The sequence below is a fragment of the Blastomyces gilchristii genome, assembly GCF_000003855.2.
Source record: "Blastomyces gilchristii SLH14081 genomic scaffold supercont1.5, whole genome shotgun sequence".
NCBI classification, from domain to species: Eukaryota; Fungi; Ascomycota; class Eurotiomycetes; order Onygenales; family Ajellomycetaceae; genus Blastomyces; species Blastomyces gilchristii.
The window spans coordinates 2,735,466-2,762,349 of NW_003101678.1; the positions used below are offsets into that span (position 1 = coordinate 2,735,466).

General features: G+C 47.0%; 7 protein-coding genes across 8 annotated transcripts; 5 read left to right on the forward strand and 2 right to left on the reverse strand.

The window, feature by feature from the left end:
• The first annotated feature begins 110 nt into the window (after nucleotides 1-110).
• Nucleotides 111-4,923, forward strand: BDBG_03489. 2 transcript variants are annotated; one of them, XM_031721273.1, is made up of 3 exons: nucleotides 111-1,298; nucleotides 1,701-1,994; nucleotides 2,175-4,923. In XM_031721273.1, exons 1-3 carry the CDS (start codon nucleotides 1,248-1,250, stop codon nucleotides 4,071-4,073), a joined length of 2,244 nt encoding a protein of 747 aa, XP_031577774.1. In that variant the 5' UTR covers nucleotides 111-1,247; the 3' UTR covers nucleotides 4,074-4,923. The 2 variants fall into 2 exon arrangements, with proteins under 2 accessions (XP_031577774.1, XP_031577773.1); XM_031721272.1 differs by having other exon boundaries at nucleotides 111-1,294.
• A 714-nt stretch (nucleotides 4,924-5,637) lies between these two features.
• Nucleotides 5,638-10,704, forward strand: BDBG_03491 (ADAM protease ADM-B). The gene is made up of 4 exons (XM_002626281.2): nucleotides 5,638-6,958; nucleotides 7,045-8,284; nucleotides 8,352-9,117; nucleotides 9,189-10,704. Exons 1-4 carry the CDS (start codon nucleotides 6,889-6,891, stop codon nucleotides 9,558-9,560), a joined length of 2,448 nt encoding a protein of 815 aa, XP_002626327.2. The 5' UTR covers nucleotides 5,638-6,888; the 3' UTR covers nucleotides 9,561-10,704.
• An 821-nt stretch (nucleotides 10,705-11,525) lies between these two features.
• Nucleotides 11,526-12,380, reverse strand: BDBG_03492 (cell division control protein Cdc31; the record flags this gene model as incomplete). The annotated part of the gene is made up of 2 exons (XM_002626282.1): nucleotides 11,526-12,023; nucleotides 12,099-12,380. 2 exons carry the CDS (start codon nucleotides 12,378-12,380, stop codon nucleotides 11,526-11,528), a joined length of 780 nt encoding a protein of 259 aa, XP_002626328.1.
• A 3,066-nt stretch (nucleotides 12,381-15,446) lies between these two features.
• Nucleotides 15,447-17,078, reverse strand: BDBG_03494 (ATPase; the record flags this gene model as incomplete). Its single annotated transcript, XM_002626284.1, has 1 exon — nucleotides 15,447-17,078. The coding sequence occupies one exon, from the start codon at nucleotides 17,076-17,078 to the stop codon at nucleotides 15,447-15,449; it is 1,632 nt and encodes a 543-aa protein (XP_002626330.1).
• BDBG_03495 (kynurenine aminotransferase) lies at nucleotides 16,900-19,634 on the forward strand. The gene is made up of 10 exons (XM_031721274.1): nucleotides 16,900-17,118; nucleotides 17,284-17,603; nucleotides 17,665-17,733; nucleotides 17,818-17,902; nucleotides 17,970-18,075; nucleotides 18,140-18,212; nucleotides 18,279-18,432; nucleotides 18,514-18,527; nucleotides 18,586-19,009; nucleotides 19,094-19,634. The coding sequence occupies exons 2-10, from the start codon at nucleotides 17,437-17,439 to the stop codon at nucleotides 19,385-19,387; spliced, it is 1,386 nt and encodes a 461-aa protein (XP_031577775.1). The 5' UTR covers nucleotides 16,900-17,118; nucleotides 17,284-17,436; the 3' UTR covers nucleotides 19,388-19,634.
• A 48-nt stretch (nucleotides 19,635-19,682) lies between these two features.
• BDBG_03496 (uncharacterized protein) lies at nucleotides 19,683-22,527 on the forward strand. The gene is made up of 5 exons (XM_031721275.1): nucleotides 19,683-19,980; nucleotides 20,090-20,356; nucleotides 20,481-21,428; nucleotides 21,491-21,648; nucleotides 21,738-22,527. Exons 1-5 carry the CDS (start codon nucleotides 19,938-19,940, stop codon nucleotides 22,047-22,049), a joined length of 1,728 nt encoding a protein of 575 aa, XP_031577776.1. The 5' UTR covers nucleotides 19,683-19,937; the 3' UTR covers nucleotides 22,050-22,527.
• Nucleotides 22,528-22,655: 128 nt separating this feature from the next.
• Nucleotides 22,656-26,660, forward strand: BDBG_03497 (plasma membrane fusion protein PRM1). The gene has a single exon (XM_002626287.2). The coding sequence runs from the start codon at nucleotides 23,746-23,748 to the stop codon at nucleotides 25,960-25,962; it is 2,217 nt and encodes a 738-aa protein (XP_002626333.1). The 5' UTR covers nucleotides 22,656-23,745; the 3' UTR covers nucleotides 25,963-26,660.
• The last annotated feature ends 224 nt before the right edge of the window (nucleotides 26,661-26,884 follow it).

Below are 26,884 nucleotides of genomic sequence, written 5' to 3' on the forward strand. Positions count from 1 at the left end.
TAACTATTTTTTCGCTCAGGGTCACGTGGCGATTTGCATTCAGCCACTTGTCGTCAGCCACAGTGTGGCACTGCTGTCCATCCCTGATCGGGAAAGTGGATTGCCTACCTAGGAATTTTGCCCTAAGCCACCACCAAACATCATATCATATCATATCATATCATATCATATCATATCGTCTGTAAGACCAACATCTCAAGATACCGCTAACATTACTCCGTCCTCTCTTGCATCTCACGGGAAATCAAATCCAGTGGAGTATGTGAAAGTTGGTAGAGCAGTTTTTTAACTATAAGCGTCGTACAGCGAGCGTAGTTATCCCTGCTACCTAACTACTCTACTGCAGCCACTTACGCTGTACACTACTGCTCTTCCCTCAAACCCCCTCCCCTGCCTGTGATCTCCCAACCGTCGGCAGAGTCATCCTCTTTTTGGCTTTACTGTACATACTACTCTACTCTGTATACTGTACAGGCTGCAGAGAAGCCTGGAGTGAGAATCTTCCCCATCTAGACTTTTCCTCCGCGGCGTGCATCGTCCGCTCCGCTACCTTGTCCTCCTGATCCTCCGCTCGCTCTCTACGCATAGTATCTCTATCTGTCTCTCTCTCCAAGCGCCCGCGCTATTATTAGCGTGAAACAAACCCTTTCCGCTATCCTTTGCCTCGCAGAACATCCCAAGTCCTTCTCTTCTAAACCCTAATCTTCTTCATCTTCATCATCCTCCTCTGCCCATCATCAGACATCCATCTGCGGGTGTTTGCCGAGACTCCCTTTGTCTCCAGGTAACCCTGCATTCCATCCCAACGGCGGTGTACATAGTACTCCGTAGATACTTGCATGATTAACAAACTTGAACTTCCCCCCTAACCCTTGCTTACTCAATTGCCACCCCACGTTTTCTCTTTCAACGCAGTCACAGCCAATGAGAAAATATCCCACCCCATCCCGAGGCTGTTTTTTCGGCTATTTATCCATATGCAGATGGACAGGAGCCATCTTGTCTAGGTAGGAAGTGCTGCCTCCTTTTTTCCGTCTCGCAATTTTATTGGGCCGGGGCTGGTTGGTTTTTGCCCTCTCTTTCTTTTGCTATCCTGGTCTATATCCGAGGGTAGACAAAAAAAAGAAAGAGAAAAAGAAAAAGAAAAAGAAAAAGAAAAAGAAAAAGAAAAAGAAAAAGAAAGGAAAAATAAAGAAGAACAGGAGAGAAAATTCCAGTCATGGCAAACCTCTTCCGAAAAAAACAGAATGCCGTCTCGCTGCGCAGAGATGATAGTAGGATTATCTTGCACTTTGTTAGTAGGTCCCTGCAGTTTTCGTTTCATTTCTCTTCTTCGCTATTGGAAAAATTTAATATACATGTCTTTCGTGCGTTAGGTTTTATTTTATTTTCCTTTCCTTGATTCCCCTCTTCCTCTCTTTTGAGCTGCTTCGGATTTTAGCTTCTCTCTTGTGCAGAAGAGACAAGCTTAAAATTCCCCTCCCCTACCTCTGTCTATATGTTTCAACACGGCTCGTTAAAAAGCCGAGAATAAGTTAATCAGAAACTTGTACCTCATTGCCATTTATCACGCAGTTCCGGGCAATGCGAACTGACATGTGTGCATGTATTGATTTACCCAAATCAGAAAAAGAAGGGAAAAAAATCCAATTTAACCAAGTACATTTTCTTACGAAACTCTTTCTCCAAAAACACACTAGGATTATGATTGTTTCTACGCCTCCGTTTTCGAAGCGGAAAATCCCGCCCTGAAATCACTGCCGCTGGCCGTCCAGCAGAAGCAGATTGTCGTTACCTGCAACTATGAGGCTCGCCGTCGCGGCTTACGCAAGTTGCAACTGATCAAGGAAGCTAAGAAGGTGTGTCCGGATGTGGTCATCGTGCCGGGCGAGGATTTGACCAAATTCCGTGATGCAAGTAAGGAGATCTATTCGTTTTTAAGGGGGTTTGTTTCGGGTTGGGGTGGGAGGGTGGAGAGGTTGGGGTTTGATGAGGTGAGTTTTATATCCATCCATCATCCTGGATAGTTGTTTTGCTTAATACGGATGTTTACTGGAAAGTGGAATTTGATTGGTGTCCACATTGTTTTATGCGCTTTTTTTTCTTTTGGCTTGTTCCATTGAGGATACATACGTTTCTGATGAGAAAGGATTATTGATGGGTGGTCTACGCAGGTATTTTTGGATGTCACCTCCCTGGTAGACTACAACATCGACCTTCTCAACCACAATGACCTATCCAGCTCCTTTTTCCATCTTGACAAGACAGACCCAACCCAGGGCTTTGCATACGATGCGCGGACAGTGTCGGGGCCTTCATATCCCCCTTCCGGCCAAACCCCTCATACTTCTCTCAATGGCTCAGCCCCATCTGCCACATCAGACTCTCAGACACACCCGTTCTCACCCAATAGCAACAATGCCAATGCCAATGCCAACTTACAACTACTCCAACGCCTAATCCTGGGCTCACATCTAGCCAGCTACATCCGTCACCAACTCGAGGAACACAAAAGCTACACAGCCACGGTGGGCATCTCTACCTCCAAGCTCCTCGCAAAGCTTGCAGGAAATGTCCACAAGCCGCGGAACCAGACAACTCTCCTACCCCCCTATAATTCCACCAATGATGACGATGATGCTTACTTTGACCATGACGACGGCGACGATGATGATTATGATGAAAAACATGCCCAACAACAGAGCAACATCATCCGCTTCCTCGACGCCCATGATATCAGCGCTATACCTGGCATCGGCTTCAAAATCGCCCAGAAGATCCGTAGACATGTTCTTGGCCGCGAGCTTTCATCAGGTATATATGAACAGCTGTCAAAAGCTGACTACGTCACCGTGAAAGATGTCCGCTTACATCCGAACATGGGCCCGCTGACGCTGAATGAATTATTATTACTTTCTTCTAGCACTAGTAGTGGTAGCGGTGGGGGCGTCGGTAGCGGGGCATTGCCCAAGGATATCGGAATGAAGATCTGGGGCTTGCTCCATGGCATCGACCCTAGCCCCGTTGCAGGGGCCAGGGCTGTCCCTACGCAGATTAGCATTGAGGATTCGTATGGGGATGGGCAGTTGGAAGGGTTGGATGTGGTCAGGGGGGAGCTGGTGGCGCTGGCGAGGAGCCTTCTTAGACGGATGGTTGTGGACTTGACCGAGGAGGTTGAGGGAGAAGAGGATGGGGATGATTGTGATGGTGACTGTGTACAGTCAGAGCCAGAGCGGACGGAGAAGAGTAGAAGAGGGAAATCGACAAAGAGACGCTGGCTTGCGCACCCGCGCACATTACGGCTATCTACACGCATCCGCCTGCCCCCGCTCCCGGACGGGGCACGCGATTTCAGCGCGGGACGGGTGTCTAGGTCCTGTCCTATGCCGACATATATATTCTCTTCGCTGCTTAATACTGCAACTACTACTACGACTACTACTACTACTACTACTACTACAACTACTATTACTCCTGCTACTACTAACAATAATCGTAATCATACTCATCTCGAAACCAACGACAACGACAACGATGACAAACCCCGTGCTGGAGTTCACGAAGCCATGGTAGTACCAACGATAGACCCTCTAGCCATGCGCCTCGTGAACGAAACCATCCTGCCGCTCTTTCGTAGATTGCACCCTGAGAAATCGGGCGCGGGGAAGATATGCGTTATGAACATTGCGGTGACGAATATGGTTATGGTTGCGGGGGTGGGTGGGAAGGGTGGTGCCGGGAGGGATATTGGGAGGATGTTTCGGAGTCAGAAGAGGGTGTTGAGGGAGTGGAGGGGTGAAGATGGGGATGGGGATGGGGATGATGGCGGGTTACTAGGAGGGGAAACGGTTGAGTCTACTACCATTGGCAACAACGACGATGATGAAGATGATGATGATGGCGGTGGTGATGCTGCTGATCCTGATGACATGTGGGATAGCGAAGGAGACGAAGGAGATATAGATATACTAGGTAACGGCGATGCCATGATGACCGAATGTGCCATCTGCGGAGCGCTGATGCCTCATTTCGCCCTCCGGGCACATGAGGTGTATCATTCTGTTTGTCCCTAATTGATCACTAAAATAAAAGACCGGACTACCTGAGTTTTTTTTTCCAACTTATTTGATTTCCAACTCTGTATGTTAGCCCCCCCCCCCTTTTTTCTTTTTTTTTTTGAAAACACTTCTATCAGTATATTTTGTAGACATGAACACCACCCTTAAATTTATGCTCCAAATCTTTTTCAAGCAGAAGCAAGTTGCAGAGCTCAGAGCAGGTGATTCTTGAGTGGTGATGTTCTATAAAAAGTGATGAGAGATGGAGAAGTTGCAAAACATCATTTGTGTCAGTTGTACGGTACTTATGTTAGTTGCAGGAATTACACATCTCTTGAAAGTATCAGAACATACTCGTGTAATCTTCTTATTTTTATTTTTATTTTATATTTATATTTTACATTTACATTTACATTTACATCTCCTTTTAGCAAGTATGATTGGTTATTATTATACTGCTCTGATGTTAAGAATATGTATATATTCAGAAATTATCCAGTTATTTACAAATTACCCAAAGATATTTCTTCACTGTCCAGTCCAATATTGAATCCAATCCCCTTTCTGGTCCTGGAACAGAAGCAAGCGCTTACAGAAAAACAAGTCCCCCCTTAGATATTTCGTTATGGACACTTCTGATCCAATACACTTACTGAAATATAAATAGCCCCTGGACAATAAATAGGGCGAAGGACATGGGAAATGTGGGCATTACAGATGTGGCTCTCACACAAAGAATATTAATAAGGGCTTGAGTAGCATAGTACTTAGCAGAGGAGAGAATACGAATACCCAAATAAAAAGAGAGGAAAAATGAAAAGATTCCAGGGAAGAAAAAAGTTTCATATATTGATGAGAGCTTGGGACGATAATCTGCGTCTCAGGGATTCTGCAGAGATTCCCCTCCTTTTGAACCACAAACCACTCTTTTCTTTTGTTTGGATCTTGGTTCATTAACTAATTAATCAATCGCTTTCAAATACTCTGCAGTAGGTAGAGTAAGTACATTACCCATGGTTCATGCCCAGGGCCGTTGAATGTCACCGCCAATCCATGCCTTTAACCGTTACCCTATCTAAGGTAACCTAGCCCGTAGTTAGGCGGTTGTACACTGGGTGGCCAGTATTGCATCTTCCCAGATTACCTAGCCAGCAAGTTACATCCGTGGATTCTTCTTCGGTCAGGATGAGCTTATCGGATACATGAAACTTTCTATTGTGAAGTATGTTGATGAAATAGGTATAGGATGGTGTTATAACTCTGGAATGCTTTGTCATGGTAATAATTAGTTATGAGGTTCCAATTAATTAATTAATTGTTTCCATACCTATGTTCAATTCCAGAGCTGTGCATCAAAGAGATTGTATGGAGCAGATAATGCAGCGAGTACGGAGTAGAGATTTAATTAATTAATATTATTCTGTCTACGCAGTAATAACTCTGTATTTGGAATAATAAGTCAAACTCCAACAATACAGTAGTTACCCCATTTAAAATGTACCTGTCACTATATCTAGAACATATATTACTAATGTTTGCTGGGCCAGGATAGCCCCGCGAATTGTGACTAGCGTATCTAATTTTATTTAGCACGTGATCGAAAGTGGACCGCAAGTCTGGGCCTCCGCGTTTCAGCCTCACCTCACCGGTTTGGTTTTCAATTTTCAACAGGCCCAACGTCCGTCGCTCTCTTTTTCTCTCCATCTTCCTCCTCTCGTTCTGTTCTCTCTACCTGAGGACTGCGTCCTATTTCTCCATCCTCGCTCGTTCTCTCTGAATGCCAAAAGTCTCCCTCTCTTCCAGGATTCCAAACACAATTGCCCCGCCTCTTCTTTTCTCCATTATCGCCGCTTCCGCCAAGGCATCCATCCATTAACTACATTACGTAGCCCTCCTACAAGACACGCTCCACGGGCTGCGCCACACTCGGGCAACCAGAGACTTTCAACGCAAGCTCTCTAGTTTCCAGGCGAGCCACTCATCGGATCTTGATCAGCAAGTTTTTGCGGCAAAATTGAAAACCCGGAACAAGCCCCATGTGATTCCGCACCTTGACAGAAAGAGACCGATCGATCCTGCTCCCGGGTTCGCCGAGACCTGTCGGACGCGAAGTCCTTTTCCCTCTTTTTTATTTACTCTGTAGAAGGGAACAAAAATACAATAAGAATCGATAACAAGGGCAAGCAACTTGCACGACACAGTTTTGTTCTGGGAACATAGAACTCATAATCACACATTATAGACATTTTTACACAGTCGCGCGGGACTCCCGGATGCTGGATTTTTTATGACAACATAGAAATAATATTATTACATCCATAAGCTCGCTTTGAGACAAGAATAAATCGATCTAGTCAAGGCCTTGGATTCGGTACTCCCTCCTCAGCCTGCGCGTTTGCAAGGATAACGTTACACCCCGTTAAACCACCAGTCATCATTGGTCCCACCTCAGCACTTTTGGCTTTTCTCTACAGCGCTACTTTCTGCGATTTTCGTGGCTGCCCCACTGGGCAGGCGGCGCCTGTGGCTGCTCTCCTTGGCCCCTCTGACCGCATCTCTTGAATATCTGTATTCCGCCTCTTTTCTCCTGTTGACATCGAACTTGTTCAGCCCTGGGAAAACAAATATTCACATCCCGTTATCATTTTCATTTCACCTTTTTTCGGGGCTTCAGTTTTTGTCCTCTTGGCGGGCTTTGCCATATTTATCTCGTATTTTCTTTGCTGTTCTCGATCCAAAGGGTGCTGAGAGGAACGCTTTTATTGATCGACAAGTCGTTCTGACCATCTTTGGCACGGCCTTTGAGTCGTAGCGCCCGATTCCTCTCGATATGCGATTTTTCGGTGGACTGGTTCCATTGTTAACCAGTGTCCTAGCAATTCTTGTTTCTAATGTTGATGGTACGCTCCATCCCATATTCAATCCCGCTGGGTGTTCGTTTTGAAATACTGTACGATGCTAACAATGCCTCTCCTCTGCCGTCCAGCACGCTCCGAAAAACGAGATCACATCGCCTATATTTCCTTAGTCGAACAACCTGTTATCCATACCCCATCCCATCGAGTAAATGCACTGTCACATTTTGATATTACTTTCGAACTCCATAAGAGACAACAGCGGTTAAAGCTTAGCTTGGAACCTAATCATGATATACTTCCCGACGGCGCACAGGTGCATTTCGTTGACCAAGCTGGAAATGTTGAGAGATCAGAATTCATAAAGCGACGAGATCACAAGGTATTCAGAGGCTGGTCCTGGATTCAAGTTGGAGATGGAAACTGGGAGCGGGTGGGTTGGGCCCGTGTGACTATCAAACAAGATGGACCCAACCCTCTTTTTGAAGGGGCGTTTACGGTCAATCACGACCACCATAATATTCTACTGAGATCAAGTTATACCCAATCAAAACACGTGCTCGACAAGAATGTGGACGACACTACCGCGGAATATATGATAGTCTTCCGGGACTCTGATATGGGCCATCTAATGGAAGATGATGATGTTACTAAACGATCTTCGGTCGAAGTTCGTTCCTGTCAAGCTGATGATCTACCGTTTAACTCGAACCCTGAGCACCCCATTTTCCGCGGAGCTGCCGAGCAGGACACCAGCCCCTGGAGTCCCATGTCATTGGACTATATCTTCGGCTTGAATCGACGACAATTCGACGTGCCAGGAGAAGGTGGGAATGCTGGCGGGGTGAATTTGGTATCAAGTATTGGAAGCACTGCAGGCTGTCCATCCACAAGGAAGGTTGCTTTGATTGGGGTGGCGGCTGATTGTTCTTACATTCAGTCCTTCGATTCACAGAACCAGGAAGCGAGAGAAAACATTATAACTGTCGTCAATTCTGCATCCCAACTCTATGAGGACACCTTCAACATCTCCCTCGGCCTGAAAAATCTGACTGTTGTCCCAGCAGAGTGTCCTGCCACTCCTCCAGCTACATCCGCATGGAATGCCGCCTGCGGTGATGGCAGCAATGGTCATACCCTTAGTCAACGGCTCAACCTGTTCTCGGCTTGGCGTGGGCGGCAACACGACGACCTTGCCTTTTGGACCCTTATGACCAACTGTAGGACTAGCGCCGAAGTTGGGCTTGCTTGGCTCGGGCAGTTGTGCAACAATGAAGTCCGTGGTAATCCGGATCCGGGTAACAGCTCGTCGCAAGTTGTAACAGGAGCTAATGTGGTCGCCCGCACAACAAACGAGTGGCAAGTATTCGCGTAAGTGCTTCCTATCCATTTCAGTTTGCAATCTGAGATGCATAGCTAACTATTTTTTGTTCTAAAGTCATGAAGTTGGACACACTTTTGGAGCTGTCCATGATTGCGATGCGTCTCTATGCGCGCAGTCGCAATCACTTACTTCTCAATGCTGCCCTTTGTCCCGAAATTCCTGTGACGCAAATGAAAGATTCATCATGAATCCCACCTCCCGCCGGGGTATCACGCAATTCTCATCTTGTACCGTCGGAAATATTTGCTCGAGCATGGGGCGAAATAGCGTGCGGTCAGATTGTCTCGTGAATAACCGTGGCGTGGTGACAATCTCGGGAAGCCAGTGCGGCAATGGGATCGTGGAAGAAGGTGAGGACTGTGATTGCGGTGGAGAAGCTTCATGCAAAGACAACCCTTGCTGTGATGCCCAAACATGCAAATTCAAAGGCAATGCGGTCTGTGACGATTCAAACGAGGACTGTTGCAATAATTGCCAGTTCCAATCCAGTGACACTGTTTGCCGGCCTAGCACTGGCCCTTGTGATCCGGAGGAAAAGTGTACCGGCAATTCGGGGAATTGCCCTGCAGATGAAAGCGCGCCTAATGGCAAGGATTGTGGGAATGGTCTTGCCTGTGCTAGCGGACAATGCACGAGCAGAGATCATCAATGCCGAACCTTGATGGGTAGTCTTCTCGACGGGAACGACACATTTGCCTGCGACGACCAGACATGTATCTTAGCGTGTTCTTCTCCATCACTTCCCCGTAACACCTGCTCATCACTCAGGCAGAACTTCCTTGACGGAACGCCCTGTGCCTCTGGTGGACGGTGTAAAAACGTAAGTACTATCATCTAACACTCGCTCGTCCAACGATTTTCCATACATACTAACGTATTCCTTCCAACTAGGGTGTCTGCGAGGGTTCTACGTTCAGGTCTTGGATCGATAACAATAGGCCCCTCGTTATCGGTCTTGCAGCCGGCCTTGGCGGCCTGATCCTCCTCTCCATATTCAGCTGCATAATAGGACGATGTCGACGACCTCGACACCGGAAGGCTATGGCCCCGATGACCCAGGGCGCTGTGTTTTCTCCGCCGCCACGAGGGATCCCAGGATTCAGGCAGCCCAAACCGGTAGATCCTTTCATGCCATACCCCCCACAAAGAGGCCCGGGCCCGGGGGGTCCAGGTGTTCCCCCTATCGAACCACCGTTTCCACCACCAGCATACGGAAGCACAGCAGCGGCCCGTGGAAGGATGCCGTCAGTTCGATATGCATAACGGCCACTAGATTTTTGTTTAAATTTCTGTATTAGCCTAATTTCTTTGCGGGGTGTATGGCGTTTTCCCCACTTGTTCATTTGTACCGGTGTCGCCCTTGCATTTCCTGATGTTCTTATCATGTTCAATTTTTTTTTTCTTTTTTTTTCCTTTTCTCACAATCCGGCAAATGCATATTTTTGCTTTTCTCACATTTTTGTAATTTTGTTAGTTTGTCCTTTCTGGCGGCTGCTGCAACTTACCATTTACGTCCTGTCTGCTATTTCACCACTCATATAGGTACATACACACCCACATCCCTGACTTGCATATGGTTTCCATCTTTTTGCCCCTTTCTTTTGCCAAACCCCGTTTTATGTTCCCACGGGCGGTTGGTATGAATATTGATTCAGTCTCACATATATATCATTGTAATGTACACATATATTGATTCAGAGTTATACATTGAATGATTCCAGTTTTTTTTTTTTTTTTTTTTTTTTTTTTCGTTGCTATTTTTGTTTGTTTTCCAGGTCCTCAGTCTTCTTTTTTTCTTCTTTTTTTCTTTTTCTTTTTTTTTTCTTTTTCTTTTCTTTTCTTTTCTGGAAATCATTGGCTTTGATTTTGGGACCAATACCCATTGTTGGGGTTTTTGTACGGAGTATTGTGAATCCAGTGGTCAGATTTAGAACAATATACAGAAAGATGATCTAACACTCTTAATAGTACTAATCACTATACACACTTTTATACTATGAGCGTCGGGCCTCTAGGTGTGTTCGGCCCCTCTACCACCAGAGTATCAGAGTGGGCTGGTGGTGGGGGAGCCTAGCACTGAGAATTACTCTATCTACTAATCCGTATATTCTCAGCACATAAAATATATCAGACTGATATTTCGCTCTTAGAGATAATAGTCCGAAGGGCCCCGTTTCGAAAGTCTCACAGATCTTATGGTTTATATCCCCTAGGATATCCATGAAATTTCATGTTAATCCTGCAACCTTCCAATAGTTTGATACCCCCGGGGCACTCGCTCCCGAAGAATTGACATTTGCAATTGAATCTTTCCTTCCTCCTTTCCTTCCTCCTTCCCTTCTTCTCCATTTAATATCCGACCTAGACGCTTTGGAACGCAATTAGAGAGGTGGTGGTTGAGAGACCCTGATATACATGATATCATGCATCCGTGCTACTCAGGTTCCTCGAAAGGGTTCCCTGACCCCTGACCCCTATCTGCCCACCCATTCTCTGGGGCATTTCCCTTCCGTGCTCAACGGCCGAAATTCACGTATACCCAAGGTTGATTGTATTCTTACGGCATTCTCCTGCTGAATGAGTCCCATTGGCCATGAATTTGGTGTATTGTATCTCTTGGGGCCCAGGTGATTTTCGTTAACAATGGTGCCAGCCTGCTAGTGCACCAAGCTCGTGATTGCTCCCAATGATTGTATATTGTATATGTATGTGTATGTGTGATCAAATCAAGCCGATTCAACCGCCCACCGATCCTCCCTCCTTTGCGGCCTATGTATCCACCTGGTGGACCATCCTTGCATGGCTCTGCACTTGCATCTTGTGTTCCAGTTTGATCTCACATCAGCTGTAGGTCGTAGGCTCCCCATCCTTGAGGTGATGGGGATGATCGATGATCACCCTGGAAATGCCGGCCTAGACCCGCGGGCCGCGACTATCGATGAATGCACCGGTGCAGCAGGCTTTCACCAGCCATACAATAATAGCCATACAATAATAGGAAGTGTAGAGAACGCATCAGAGGCGAGACGTGGGATGTCGCCCAAGGCAAGGAGGACCATATACAACAAGGAAAGAAGTAATATTAAAATGAAACAGGCAAGAGAAACTCCGCATCCAAAACCCTACATACATAGCAAGCAAGTCAAAAGACGAAGAAGCACACAGCCCCAACAACAGAAACATAAAAATCCAACCGCAACACCCCCCAAAAAATAAAAGAAATAATGTTCACTGTAAACAAATACCCACAAATCCCTCCCTCGTCACCCCTCCCACACCTTCCAAATCAAACTCCTCAATCATAGCCCTCAACTCCTCCTCCTCTAACCCCGTCTCCCCCAACTCCCTCGCCACCCGCCTCAAGTCCTCCAGATCAATAAACCCCTTCCCGCCTTCATCAAACAGCTCGAAGGCCCTAAGAATCTCTTCGCGAGGGTCCCGCTCTAGTATCTTGCGCGCAGTGAGCGTCTGGAAGGCGGAGAGGGGCATGAGGAGGCTGGATGGATGTGGGGGCTGCTCCGGGTTGGGGCCACCCCGCTGGCCCGCTACCCGTTGCTGTTGTGCCGAGGGTGGTTGTGATGATTGTTGTGAATTGCGTGGGACGCCGTAGGTTGTTAGGAGGGAGATGAGGTCGGGTTTGGAGAGGGTGAAGCCTAGTGCGCGAAGGGCGACGCGGAGCTCGTGGTAGTCGAGATGGCGGTCGCGGTCGAGGTCGAAGAGGGTAAACTGAATTTGATGATTACTCATTAGCGGGTGGAGGGATCGAGGTGGGTGGTTTCGTGGCTAGTCATTTTTGCTTACAGCTTCGTTGATTTCCTCCCTCTGTTCCTCCGTCAACTCATTGAGTGGGTTGTTATTGGTTTGTGCATGCTGTTGATGTAGGTTTTGTTGTGCATGTGCTGGCGGGGCCGGCGCTGATTTTGAAAGGCTGCCATCCCCGCCCGTAAAGTCTCCCCGATCCCGTCGCGAGAGAACTGAAGCACCAAATGGGAGGTGGTTATTGCCCAAAGATCTGTCGGGGAGTTTCCCGCCGACGTAGGATGATCGCGGCGGGAACGAAGGATGTGCGGAAGAGGAGGCCATCTAATGGTATTTATTGTTTACTCTTTTTGGCTGATGGCGGTGAGGATTTGGAGCGGTTGAAAAACGCAATGGACACCATGAAAAAGTGAGCGTTTGAGGTATAATGACGATTTATTGGTTGATGGAGGTTTGTCGATGTGGGAATGGAGATTCTATGTCTTGTTTGTGTAAGACATGGAACTATATGAGGCTTTGGTGGTTACTTTTTTTGCGCATTTTGAGATGCAGCCGCGGTCGACGCGAGTGCACGTGATGTTATGCTCAACTCCGAAGAAGTAGAATAAAAAAAGGCATCTTGGGTAGACATATATTTTTAGTCGGATAGTAATAAGTAAAGAAAAGTAAACTATTCTCTCCATCTATTATGTGCGGGAACTTGTCCCAAGTGCTATGAAGCTGGTATGCAATGCGATATGTGGTAAAAACAAAAAGAAAACACCCTGACGAAAGTATACGTAATATACAAAGGTAAAGTCTCCCCGATACCCATGCTGCTCCATGTATATACCCGATTTACCGATATTTTACCATAATAGCATCCCGTAAACCGTTATTGTACCGTAAACCTCTGCGGACAGGGCTCAAAAAGCGCAGCAAGTAAGAGAGAGACAAAGGATAGAAATGCGATGAGATCAACGAGAAAAGGAGGGAAGACTGCATGGCATATCGCGGAGATGCAAGCTCTGTAAGTGGGACGTAAGAAAACATGATAATAAAGGGAAGAGAGCCCACTCATCAGGATCAAGTAGATAAATGGGAATGCAAATAGTCTATGTGCGTATTCGAGGTATGTCGGCATGGCCTGTGGTCCAGCCACGGCTGATGCCTGGGTATGTAACGAAAGGGAATGAAGTCTAAATAAACATTGAAATGTTTTCGTAGATATTTTGACTTGTTCAAGCGACGTTGTCAGACGTCTCCGGTAGTTTGAAGGCGAGGACTGGCCTTGCCTAAGCTACCAGAATCAACTGATAGCCCCCCTTTAGCCCGCCTCAAGGTATCGAATAAATTCGTCTGTTTTGAAATATATTTCTACGGAGAGCTCTTGTTCGAAGCTAAAGGAGTCTGGGCGATCATCATCCACACAAGTGCACGATGAGGAGTCCATCGCTCCTAGAATCTGTTGTCGAGAGCTCCCGCTAGTCGCAGGTTCGATGCCTGGAGGTTCGACATCGACATCGGAAGGGGATCGCAAGCCTTATCACGGGGATGACGAAGGGTCATTATTTGTACATGCGAAGGGCACATGACAGGAACCTTCAACAGAGGGTTCTCCTGATCATGGCAAGTGAGCAATTGTGAGAGAGTAAATTTTGGATCTTGGATGCCAGACGAAGCAACCGCACTCAATCACTTTTGAAACCGACTCCTTGTCTCCACTGAGAAGATAAATTGCTACGTTAAAGGAATTAGGAACCAAAAGGAGGTATTGCCGTACGACGATTGAAAAAGTGGCCCGCAGATAAAAGGCGTTCTATCAACGAAAGGCTAGACGGTACTTGGGGCTAATATACCCGAAAATATCTCTTGAATCACGCCACCTGGCTGAAAGTGCTGCAAAGAAACTAGGGTCTGATGGTATACGTTAACGGCAATATTGATATTCTGAGGAATCGGCTTTGATCTTGACGGTCGCAGTGTGGTGCATAAGTTTGAACTGAAATCATCGGTAAGTTGGGAGATGAGTTTGGCGAGAGAAACTAGTAGATCCACGGATGTAGTTTTTACTACATCATAGTATGTAGATAATATATGGAGCCCGGTACATGTAATGCTAATAAGGAATGAAACAGAGGGGAAAATGTTCGTTGCCATCAGAAAAATGTCATAATGCTCGCTGCGACGGTCAGCATGGTGCAGCGGTGGAAAAGGAATCGCCCGACCTATGCTGGTGAGCAATCGACCTTTCTCTGCCCTCGGGAGGTGAAAATGGCTCTGTGGCAAATCCGAATGTATTGGATCCAGTAGCACCAAACCAGACGGATCCGGTTGGTGACGTCGAATATATAAAATGACCTGTGCCGACGGGTTCTGTACCACAAAGTTGGAACTTGTCAACCAGGTCCTGGACTCTTTCAATTGTTTGTTAGCTCTCACGAAAGTATTATATTTCCCTCGGGAAATAGCAACGTGTTCTCAGTTGGGATGGATTGTTATGATCTCACCAGGAGGTCTACCACTACACTGTACGGGCGGGAACCACTACAGTTGCATCCGCATGTATTTCGACTGGCCTGGACCGGACCAGGATTCCCGATTTTCTACCCGCCTGGGTGTATCCTAGAAAAATCTATGGCCCTCCAATGAGGCTTGGTACGATATAGATTCATCCACTTCAGGAGTAGGTGGAGATTGCGAACTAGCAATCTTGTACCGTGGCGGGGCATGTTAGTGTAACCTGGACGTAGGTGGATGAGATCACGGATCGCTAAAGCGCTGAACAAATTCAAACGAGATAAAATGGCAATAATGCCCCCAATTACTCACCTGCTACTGCTGGCGGAAGGGTAAATGATTCTGGGCCTCAGCGACGGTTAAGGAGAGTTGGGGGCCAAATTGGCTTGGTGGTACGGCTGACGATGAAACTCATTGTTGAACCTGATCATCTTGTCGTTCTTTGATCTAAACAACGTTCAAACTGAAAAAAGGATAAAATAAAAGGAACAATTTGAAGACTAAGTATACGACAAACAATGGTATTAATAGAAACTCAGGTTAAAGCATGCGGCGGTGAGTATATTGCTGGGAAGGAGAAGCCATGTCGACTTCTAGCACCGTCGGTGGGTACGACGTTTGCCCTTGCGCGAACCACGGCGGTCGTAGGGATTATTGAAATATCTAAAGCAAACAGCATCAACCTACAGTAGGTTGCTCATCGGCCCCGTCTAGCAGAATACAGACCGTAGTTCTTTGTTTTGGCAACAATTTCGTGGAGCTGGGATGAAAGCATGACAAAGATTATGAAGATGACCTCATATGGTTTGCCAATGTTAGTGCCTGGGTTAAATGTAGATCGCAAACACTTCTATCCATCATTTACTCTCATGCCCTGGCTATGACCATATATTAGTATTCAAAGCTATCAGAGAGGTCTGTATCTACCTGAAGTCCAAGATCGTGATCTTCTAAAAATTTCTTGCCAAGCAACTTTTCAGGAAGATAGACTTGGGCCACTTTTCCATCAACATAGTTCGGATTATATTTGTATTCCTTCCCATACCCCATTTCTTTCATCAACTTTGTCGGGGCATTTCTTAAATGGATGGGAATTGGCAAGCCAGCCATCCCGGGTTCTTCTAACACTGCTAGCGCGTTGCCAAGGCCCCGATAGGCCCTTGTGCTCTTCTTAGATAAAGCCAAGGCGACCGTCGCTTGAGCGAGGTTAATGCGAGCTTCAGGCATGCCAATTTTCTCCACTGCGGTATACGCAGAGGTTGCAAGCGTCAGCATCGTATTATCGGCCAGTCCAATATCCTCAGAAGCAACTACGATTAGCCGTCGAGCGATGTAAAGTGGGTCTTCCCCGGATTGAATCATTCGCGCCAGATAATAGAGAGCGGCATCAGGGTCGTTGCCCCGAATGGACTTGTGGAATGCGGATATAGTGTCATAATGTTGGTCACCGACCCGATCGTAGACGAGTGTTTTTGTTAAAGACTTTTTAAGATCCTCCTTAGTCATTCCTTCACGGCGCGACAGGTCCATTGTGAGCTCCAATAAGTTGAGGGATGTTCGAGCATCCCCATCAGCAAAGGCGGCGAGATACTTAATTAGCTCGTCGTCTACTAGAGGAGAGGGAGAATAATTGGAGCCTTCGACTTCCAGCGCGCGATTAAGTATCGAAACGATATTCTCGACTGTGAGTTTCGCGAGAGTAAACGTGCGGCATCGCGACAACAGAGCATTTTGGATCCTGGACGAAGGATTCTCGGTGGTAGCGCCAATGAACGTTATTTGACCACTCTCAACAGGGCCAAGGAAAACATCCTGCTGCGATTTGGAAAATCGGTGGATCTCGTCACAAAAAAGGATGGTTTTCTTCCCAGACAAACTGAGCTCATTCTTTGCTTCAGCAAATAGCTTCTTCCATTCTGCGATTCCAGAGTTGGTGCTGTTGATTTCCACAAATCTGCTGCCGACCATCTTTGCAATGACGCGCGCAATAGTCGTCTTCCCTGTTCCAGCACCACCCCAAAGTATCATGCTTGGTACCCGGTCCTGTTCAATGAGCCCACGAAGCACCCCTGATGGCCCAACAAGCTCCTGTCCGCAAACGTCGTCTAATGTCTGTGGACGCATACGTTCCGCTAGCGGAGCTGCATTTTTAAGTGCATTAGACGTCCGGTTCCGCTTAGTCGTGCAGCCACCGTCCTCCAAAAAATCCGGCTTAGCATTTCTAGGTCGGCCTAGATCTTGCTGCGGACCACCGTGATCCGCGAACGATCGCTTCCTCTTGAGACTTTGGGTCGGTGTAGGAGATGTTGCCAGGCCGTCTATTTTCGATATTGGTAGAGGAGCCGCCTTTCTTACGGAGTTCTGGAAAAATGACGAGACAGGAAGAGTTGTTTGAGCTCCTTGAGAAGAGCCATCAGTTGTTTGGCCTGAGTCGACGTCAACGAAGCTTTGGCAATCGGAGTCAAGGTGGGAGTTGATCTTGGTTTCTTTCACGAACTTTTCGCAAATTGGACATTTGACCATAATTGAAAATGCCCTACAGCCCTGCCGGGGTAATTCACAGGTATGCCAGCTTGTTGTGACTATCAAACATGCAGGAGAGTTGATCAAAGATCCGTCTGTATCGGGACGCTTGGAGTGAAAGAGATGCTCGGCGTGGAACGCGTTGACGTTGAAAGGTTGATGACTAATCTTCCGGACTATCATAATCCCGGCGCCCTCTGCCCAGGCTTCCCGCATGCTATCCAACTTCCAAGCGTCAGCTCAAATAATGATATATTTGAGCTTGATACCTTTTGTCCTTGTTGATATTGTGTGTAGGCTTGCTAGTTGCTTGCTTTCGTAAGGGCCTGTGTTCGAATGTTTAACCCCTTGGTGGGCAATGTTCTCTGCACCTGCACGCCACTCCATACATTCACTCCAAAACATAGGTTGCTCACAGTCCTCCCCAATCTCCAGAGCAGCAATTCGAGGGATGTCTTCAGCCGAAGCACGGCAGGATCCTTTTCGCCCAGCGAACCGGGTTGCAGGACAGAGACAAGATGTCTGGTATTGTACACCTGATCGGCTGGATGTCTCTGGGGAATTTTCTACTCATTGTCATTCCTAGGTCAATTGTCAATGAAGCTGCGGCTGCGTCACCAGTTCAACCCATTGTAAATATGGGTCAAGGGTTTTTGTGAGTATGCGCTTGGGGCTGTACTGGGGATCACCCGTAATTTTGAATTGAAACTTATGGAGGCTTCAAAAATCCTCGCTCCAGTGGTTATAATCCCCCCAAGTTTGTCATCGATGCAGCAAAAGATGCCCTGGACAAGGTCGAATGCAATCAATATGCGCCCACAAAGGTCCTTTCCAAATTCATTAATTTTAGGTTTTCTGTGCTTTGGAATGTCCAAATTAATACTTAAATAGGGTGTTCCACGGCTCAGGAAAGCCATTGCTGCTGCATATTCTCCTTTCTTTGGTCGAGAACTCAACCCTGACACAGAAGTGACAATCACTACCGGCGCCAATGAGGGTTAGACTTCACTAACTCTTGTCTGAAATTGAAGTAAAAGACAAGCTAATAGGTAAATATATAGGCATGTTGAGCGCCTTCATGGGGTTTATTGAAGAAGGAGATGAAGTGATTATTTTTGAGCCGTTCTTCGATCAGTGCGCTCTTCCTCCCCAGCCCCATCCCCACATTGACACCGCTCCTGGACACTGACTCTTTAATAGATATATAAGCAATATTGAGATGCCCGGAGGGACAATAAGATATGTTCCTCTACACCCTCCCAAAGATGGAGCATCGAGGACTTCTTCGGCTGCGGAATGGACAATAGATTTCGATGAGCTCGAAAGAACTATCAACTCCAAAACGAGAATGATTGTACGTTTGTGATATTGCCCATCGCCCCTGCCGATGATTTTCCAGGTTTTTATTCCTTTCATTTCTGACCCTTCTAACTAGGTTCTTAACACTCCGTATGTCAATGTATTTCCGCCGGACATATATGAGAATCCTTTTTAATACCATATACAGCCATAACCCAGTCGGTAAAGTCTTTTCGCGCGCGGAGCTTGAAAAAGTAGCTGCGCTCTGTGTTAAGCACAACATCATAATACTCTCTGATGAAGTTTATGATCGCCTTTACTACGTCCCATTTACGCGCATGGCCACCTTGTCTCCCGAGGTCGCCGCGCTCACGCTGACAGTCGGGTCGGCAGGAAAGAATTTCTACGCAACCGGCTGGAGAGTAGGCTACTTAATTGGTCCCGAGCACCTTATAAAATATGTTTCAGCAGCACATACTAGGATTTGTTATAGTAGTGTTGCACCATTGCAAGCAGCCGCAGCCGTTGGTTTTGAGAAAGCAGACGAAGTTGGATTCTGGGACAAAAGTAGAGCAGAAATGAGAGCAAAAATGGACAAGTTCTGCGAAGTGTTTGATGAGCTTGGTATTCCTGTAAGTTTGGGATTCGTCCGTTGTGATATACATTGGGATTCAACAGCTCAGCAGCTCCTTGATACTAATATTTCCCCGCATTAGTATTCTGACCCGGAGGGGGGCTATTTTGTCCTTGTAAACATGGCTGCCGTCAAGCTTCCGGAAAATTACCCGTTTCCTCCACATGTTGCAAACCGCCCCCGCGATTTCAAACTGTCCTGGTTCCTTATTCAAGAGGTTGGGGTTGCGGCTATCCCACCGACAGAATTCTATACAGACACCAACGCCCATATCGCTGAGGATTATCTGAGATTTGCTGTGTGCAAAAATGATGACGTTTTGGAGACTGCAAAGGAGCGTTTACGTGGACTTAAGAAGTACATCATCCGTTCATGATTTCGGATAGAAATTATTTTCGGGATCTATGTAGTCGTGGGACTTGAGAATTTTGAGAAACTTAAATCTACAAGCGATTCTAACAACATCTCGGTATATTTTTAAATAGCTAGTTATATAGAATATTTGTCTAGACAGGTGACTTCTTACAGAAGATACCTTAGCATTTTTAACCTGATTACCTGTGGCTCTCTTACTTCAAATTCTTGCCTCTTCGACCCTATTTCTTCTCCCTGATGCTTTCTTTGTGCCGAGCTTGTACTGCGCGCTAAGCTCCTTTGAGTTTGGCATCGACCAGTCGTCTTTCTCCCCTCGAGAGACGGAGAAAAAAACATGATAGGGACAGACGACAGACGACAGAGAGACCAGTTACACCGAATCTGCGGAAGAGTCACCGATCCGGTCGCTTGTTTCGAGTATTAATTTGACTAGCAGTCTACATTTGCATGCGCGATTGGTGGCCCAAATTGATACTACATTCCTGCAAAATATTTCCACCTCTTCGCCATCCGCCGCCCCTGCATCACCAGTTTTCGAACGGCATGCGATCATGGGTGACCAGCAGAATATTTCCCAGATTCTGGCAGCCTTAGGTATTCCAGTGTCATCTTCGTCGGAGTGATAGTCTTATCCTCGTTCTTTTTTGCTTTTGCTTTTTTGACTCGGACAATCTGCTTACCTTTGCCTTACTTTTCGTGCTAGCTGCCCACCAGTCTACGAGCGCCGCTGGAAATACATCCTCTCCTCAACCAGGGCAAATGCCCTTAAACACATACCCAGGAAGCTACCACCACTCAGCGACATCAGCAAACGTAGCCAATTACTCTTTACCACCCCCTGATAATACCGGGAGTTTAGATATCAGCGGCGCCAAACCTGTTAACACCGGCTCAGTTAGCATCGCAGACGCAATTGCCAAAGCGCGAGGGATTGCTGCCGAGAAAGGCATTGTACACGACCCAAACAGAGGTATGATATTGCGCATATAGGTTCCGGTCTTCTGTTGTTGTAGTTGCATTCCCCCTTGTTCTGTGAGCCAGTTGTGTCCCTTTTTGCTGACCCAGGACCCTGTCCGGGGCTCCTCGGGAAGTAGATTCACGACGCGACCCACGATCCTATCATCGTTCGCAATCTCCACAAAGAAGCCCTCCGCGAATTACGCGTGATACGTTCCGTGATAATTACAATCCGTATCGCGATGAGCGTCGCGCTGATAGGCGCGCTAGTACGAGTGAGCGTGGTTATACACGGGAGCGTTCGTTCTCGCCCCGCCCAGGCGGGCGGGGACAGGAATCGTACTCCCCACAACCATCGTCGAGACAATATTGGGGAGCAAATGACCGGGCTCCTCCACAAGGTCGCAGACCGGGCAGTATGGACGAAAATATCGAAACCATTAGCGTTGAGTCTAGCTTGGTTGGCCTAATCATCGGGCGCCAGGGCGAGAGTTTGCGGAGAATCGAATCGGAAACTGGAACGAGGATACAGTTTTTGGATAATGCTGACCCCAGCAGTACAGTCAGGCCTTGCAAAATCACAGGAAGCAGGGCCGCCAGAGGTGATGCGAAAGCGGAAATCACGCGCATTATCAGTGAGAGTAGTGCGTCGCGATCCGGTGCTAGGGCAGACCGCCCAGGCCACATGCCACCTAAAGCTGCGAGTCAGCCTTCCCAGGACGACGAGGATGCCGTACGGATCATGGTTCCTGACCGGACGGTTGGGCTTATTATCGGCCGAGGAGGCGAGACTATTAGAGACCTCCAAGAGCGAAGCGGGTGCCATGTGAATATCGTAAATGAGAATAAAAGCATTAACGGGCTTCGCCCGGTCAATTTGATAGGGTCTCCTGAGGCTACGGAGCGAGCAAAGAATATGATTCTCGAAATCGTCGAGAGTGATACTCGACAGCTTGCGAACCCGACACAGCGCGAAACACGTCCACCATTTGGTGGAGATCCATCTGGAGGTGGGCCCGGCGGGGAGAAGATCAACGATATGATGTTTATTCCGCCAGATGCAGTTGGAATGATTATTGGAAAAGGTATTGTTACAGCCTTGTTTTAGTCTCCCCAGTTGTTTCTGTTGTTAACAAATCCAATACAGGCGGAGATACAATTAAAGAAATGCAGGCCATTTCTGGTTGCAGAATCAATATTCAGTCCCCGGTAGGCCGTGATGCTGATCGGGAAGTGACTTTGGTTGGGAGCCGGGGCGCCATCGAAGAGGCAAAGAGAATGATCATGGAGAAAATCGACAGTGCAGTAAGTAGCAACAGAGAAGAAGAGAAAACAAACCCATCCGGAATCCCATATAATTTCAGTGAACGGTGTTGACTTAACTCCTTGCTCAGGAATACAAATCTCGTTCTCAACAACCTCAACGGCGAGATGACTCGTATGGCGACCGATATGCCAGACCACAGCAGCGCCAGACGCAGCCGCATTACCAGGACTTCCAGGATCAGAACAGACAAGCCACACAACCTCCCGCTCAGCAACCCCCCTCTCAATCTAGCGGAGGGGAGGACCCTTATGCTCAGTGGGGAGGTTATCAAAACTATGTTGCTTGGTGGTACGCTGCCATGCAACAACAGGCACAGCAACAAGGCACGCAAGCTCCACCTGGTCAGTCTGAGCCGCCTGGCCCTCCTGGGGTCTCATAGGCTCATTGCCAGGCAAGGTTCCTCGTTCTATAAGTGGGTAAAATGTGCCTAAGCACTTTTACCTCCGTTGCGATACCCCCTACCCCCCATTAACATCTGATTCCCGGCATCCGCAAAATCGTGGAGCACGCGTGAAGCATGCTGTCGTCGATCTAAATTTCCGCAAATGTCCCTTCATATTCCTTTACGTCAATTTGTTCACTTCCAGTTTTACTGTATTCCTTTCGTCTTATCACGTTTTCTTTCCTATTTGGGCCAAAAACAAAAATGAGGATTTTCAACGGATAGCTCAACTTGGCGGATATGGGTTTTAATATAGTAACTTATTTTTTATGACTGCTGGAGTTAATTCTATCCTTGTACTTTTCCCACATCTTCCCCCATTTTCTGCTTTTCTTTTGTATTTCAACTGTGCTGTGTACATGTAGCTACTATATACTGTTGATGGAAGAATGATATCAATTATATACATAGCCAATGGCGTTTTGGTACCCACACCCCATGACATCATCGGCTGAGTTTAATTTTGAGCCGCCGTGATTATATAATCACTTGGCACTTCCCGCTTCATTGGACGCCGTGAATTTCCTGAAACGATTCATACATGAACAAACAACGACAACGACCCCCACGACCAGAGAATAAGAATAGCCATTGAGCGGCTATTCACCTGGGCCAGTGACAAAGGACTAGAAATCCCGTCGGAAACTGGAAATATCCTGAAACTCCGCTTTCTATCATGGGAAATCCCATATATTTCAAGGCTTATTGTGTTGCTGTCGCTGTACGCGCTGTGTGCGTTTCAGGGCAAAATAGAATCGGGTATCAACTTTTGGCGCCTGGCTATGAAATGGAGACAGAAACCTCTGGTCGCAGATATGCCCAAGCATGTCAGATCCCCAACTTACGATTGGTCTGGTGGGAATATTTTGCGCCCGCTCTAGCATGGGCGCCAACAAGTCTCTGGTATTTTTGGGACCGCCGCCTTGCAGCCAGAACTGGCCACTAGCAGCCGGCGCATGCTTGAGAACGTTCGATTCTTCAGACACTTCAAATGTGTTTCAAAACAATATGGTGGCTACTGATTTGCTCGCAGGGTGCCTACGGCGAAATAAAGAATGCTTGTCACCACTGAGCTTGCTTTCTTGCCCTTGCCAGGAGCTCTGTGGGGAGTCACCTACGGCTTGTAACGGTGCCTACAGTGCTCCACCACAGTTTTGTTTGGCAGTCTTCCAATATATGGTTTGTTGACTGCCCCTCTGTGTTGGTATTCACAACAAATTTTTAACAAAAGCATTCTCTTCCTTTCCTCATTGTCTTTGAGGGTTGCACTGTTTTTCTTCCTTTAACGGATTTCTTTTGTTTTAATTTTTGGCTGGCCCATTCAATAAACCTGAATAGACAACAATACCCATCTCGAATCGCTTCGGGAATAATCTTCTGATAGACTTCCACTATATTCTACTGTTCCTTCACTTCTTGTGTATCTCCCTTCTTTTTTTCCCTCCGTAATGGGATCCTTCTTCTTTTAATTTTTCTTTCTTTAATATTGTCTTTCTTCTATCTTGAAGTTTCCTCATATCTCTTAAACAGAGTACCTCCAACCACCTCTCTTTGGAACCGCTTACTTCTCAACCAATATACACAGCGCTGGTCGTAACCTGCCTACGATTTGAGGCCGTTTAACCTAACTATCATGAAATTCTCACGATTCATTCCACGGTCACGAACCCCTGGTCTACCTCCGTACGGCGAGCAGGATCCTAATACATTCGAAAATGGCTACCGGCCATCACCACCCCCAGGCGCCATTACTCCTTATCTTGGACTACGATCTCGGTTATCACAAATTTGGTTCAACCGATGGACCATACTGTTGTTGCTTATTCTCGCTCGGGTACTCATTGCCATCGGCTCACTGGATGGGAACCTGACCTCCGCAAAGAGAGAAGCCTTATCTGCTTGCTCAAGCGTGGAATCCGTGGGCAGCGCTATGGCCTCAATGCCTCATTATATGTCAAGGGGTGTAAATGAACTGACCGCGTCAGGCGTTGAGAAAGCGGTTAACGGACTTATGTCGATGCTAGAACTTACTATTACCGGAGTTGAAGAAATATTTGTTTTCTTCGTCAACGTCATGACCTCAACATACGTCTGCCTTATCACGCTGGTTGTTGCTGGAATGATGAATGCTGCCATCGAGGTTCTGAAAAAGGCAACTGAGTTCCTTGATGATATAGTTGGTAAGATCGGAGAGGGAATCAGCGATGGAGTCGATTTCGTAGAGAATGCACTTAACGGCTTTCGGAATACCATCAACCTTTTGGGCGCCGATATTCCTAAAGTCGACCTCAGTGGGCCCATCAAGGAGCTAGAAGATTTGTCACTACCAGACTCTTTGACTGATGACCTAGATAAGTTGAAAGAAAAAATCCCGAATTTTGAGGAGGTCAACAATTTTACAAACAATGCCCTCCGCACGCCATTCGAACTTGTGAAAAAACTCATCAGAGACGAAATCGACGAATATAAATTTGACCGCTCCGTATTCCCAGTACCCCCGAAGGAGCAGCTCAGCTTTTGCAATGACGACGATGGTATCCATTCATTCTTCAACAAATTGGCGTCATTTATAGGAACGGCCAAGAAAATATTCATTGGCGTATTAGTGGTCGGCGCGATACTGGTCTGCGTCCCAATGGCGTATCGTGAAATACGAGCCTGGCACGGTATGAAAGAACGATCATCCTTGGTGCGAAGAGATGCTCATGACCCTATGGATGTCGTCTACATCGTTTCGCGACCCTTCGCCTCAACAGCTGGCCTAAAAGCCGCAAGCCGGTTCAGTGCACCCCGTAGGCAGGTGCTTGTGCGATGGATCGTTGCCTACGTAACCTCTCCACCAGCACTTTTCCTACTCTCCCTAGGTGTTGCCGGACTCTTCTCATGCGCCTGCCAAGCCATTCTCCTGAGGGCCGTGAAAAATGAAGTTCCCGGCCTCACAGACCACGTCAGCAAGTTTGCTGAGAAAGTCGTTTTTGCCCTTAATAATGCCTCCGAACAGTGGGCTATCGGCACCAACCGCGTCATCGACGATACGAACAACGATATTAACCAAAAGGTCTTTGGTTGGGTAAACCAAACCACAGGGTCAGTTAACAATACCCTCAACATCTTCGTCGACGAAACCAGCAACCTCCTCAATAGAACCTTTGGTGGCACGATCCTCTACGAACCAATCAAGGACGTCCTGCACTGCCTCATTGGCCTGAAGATCGAGGGAATTCAGAAGGGTCTGACTTGGGTATCTGAACATGCCCACGTGGATTTCCCCAACATGCCCAAGGACACTTTTTCCCTAGGTGCCATCGAGAAGCTCGCCGGGGACAATGATTCAACCGCAGACAGTTTCATCGCGAACCCGGGCGATAAGACTGCCGACAAGATCGGAGAGGTGGTCCAGCGCGTCACAGACTCTGTAGAATCTGGCATCCGAACCGAAGCCATCATATCCGGTGTCATCATATCCATATGGTTTGCCGTTCTTCTGATGGCGATCATTCGAGCACTTACGCTCTGGTTCGGCCCTGACAAGACCCGCGGCGACGGAAATGGTGACTCTGAATTCCCCCACCCTGACACCTTGCCCAGAGACGCGGCGGGTTTCAGTGACATTCCTCTTGCAACTCCAACCCATGTTCATCCTGGAATGGTAGATAGATCTGCACCGGTATGCAGCACAAGGCACGACTCTCCTGGACAAGGCTTCAATCGGGCTCATGATGCAGAGGATTATTATCAGGAGCAGAAGCTGGGGTTTGCGGGCCAGCGGGAGTTGAGAAGGGATGGTGGAGGCCATTCGCGTGAGAGCAGCTATGGGGAGGTTGAGTATGTGAATGATGTCAAGAGATGAAGCCATCTCCGTATTTTCAGATTTATTTATTTTCTTTTTCTTTTCCGTGTGGTTGGTTCTTTTCTTTTTGAAATATTTTTAAGAGCATGTAAACTTGCATATGTAGATATCGGCGTCTCTCTCTTTTTGTAAAGCATTATTCTACCCGCTCTTCCTCATTCTCCCTGACTTCTACGAAGTAATCATCTAAATATCGAACAAATCTACCCTCGATGTCCCCTTCCCCCTTTACTTATTACTATTTGAAGCGATAGGCGGCATCCTCCAGCGAAGTTTTTCTTCTTTGCTTTTCGCACGCGCACACACCCCTTCTCTCTCCCCTTCTCTCTCTCTCTCTCTCTCTCTTTTTTTTTTTTTTTTGAAATCATTTGGGTACCCCATGATCTTGTTATGATGCACTATGCATTGACAATGGTGGGAGACTGGGAGCCCGCTACATAACTGTCCATCCAAAGGCTTTTCCAGCCTCCCTTCTTACTACGCCTCTTCTTCCTACACTTCTACACTTCTGCACTTCAACAGAAAACATCCTTTCACCTCCTCAGGATGAACACCATTGCCCGATATGTTTATTTTTGGTTTTCTCAACTCTCTATACTGAAAGGGTTTTATCGCGGCCGCACAGGAGAGGACTCCTATATTTGATGGGCCAGGATGGGTTTTGTTGTTATCTTGTAGGAGCTAGCTACATAGAAGAAAAAAAATATATAAAAAATGAAAAATGAAAAATGTAGTCTACATCTCTTTTTTGTCCTTCGTTGTATTTATTTTTCGATTTTAGGTCTTGAAGGGGTTTGCTCTTGTTGTGCCATCCATGGTCATATAATTAATTTATAATTTGGGGAATATATATAGGCTAAAATAAAAACATTTGACACTGCGTTTACATGTACAGAACATTCCAAAGCCGTAAAACCAGCCC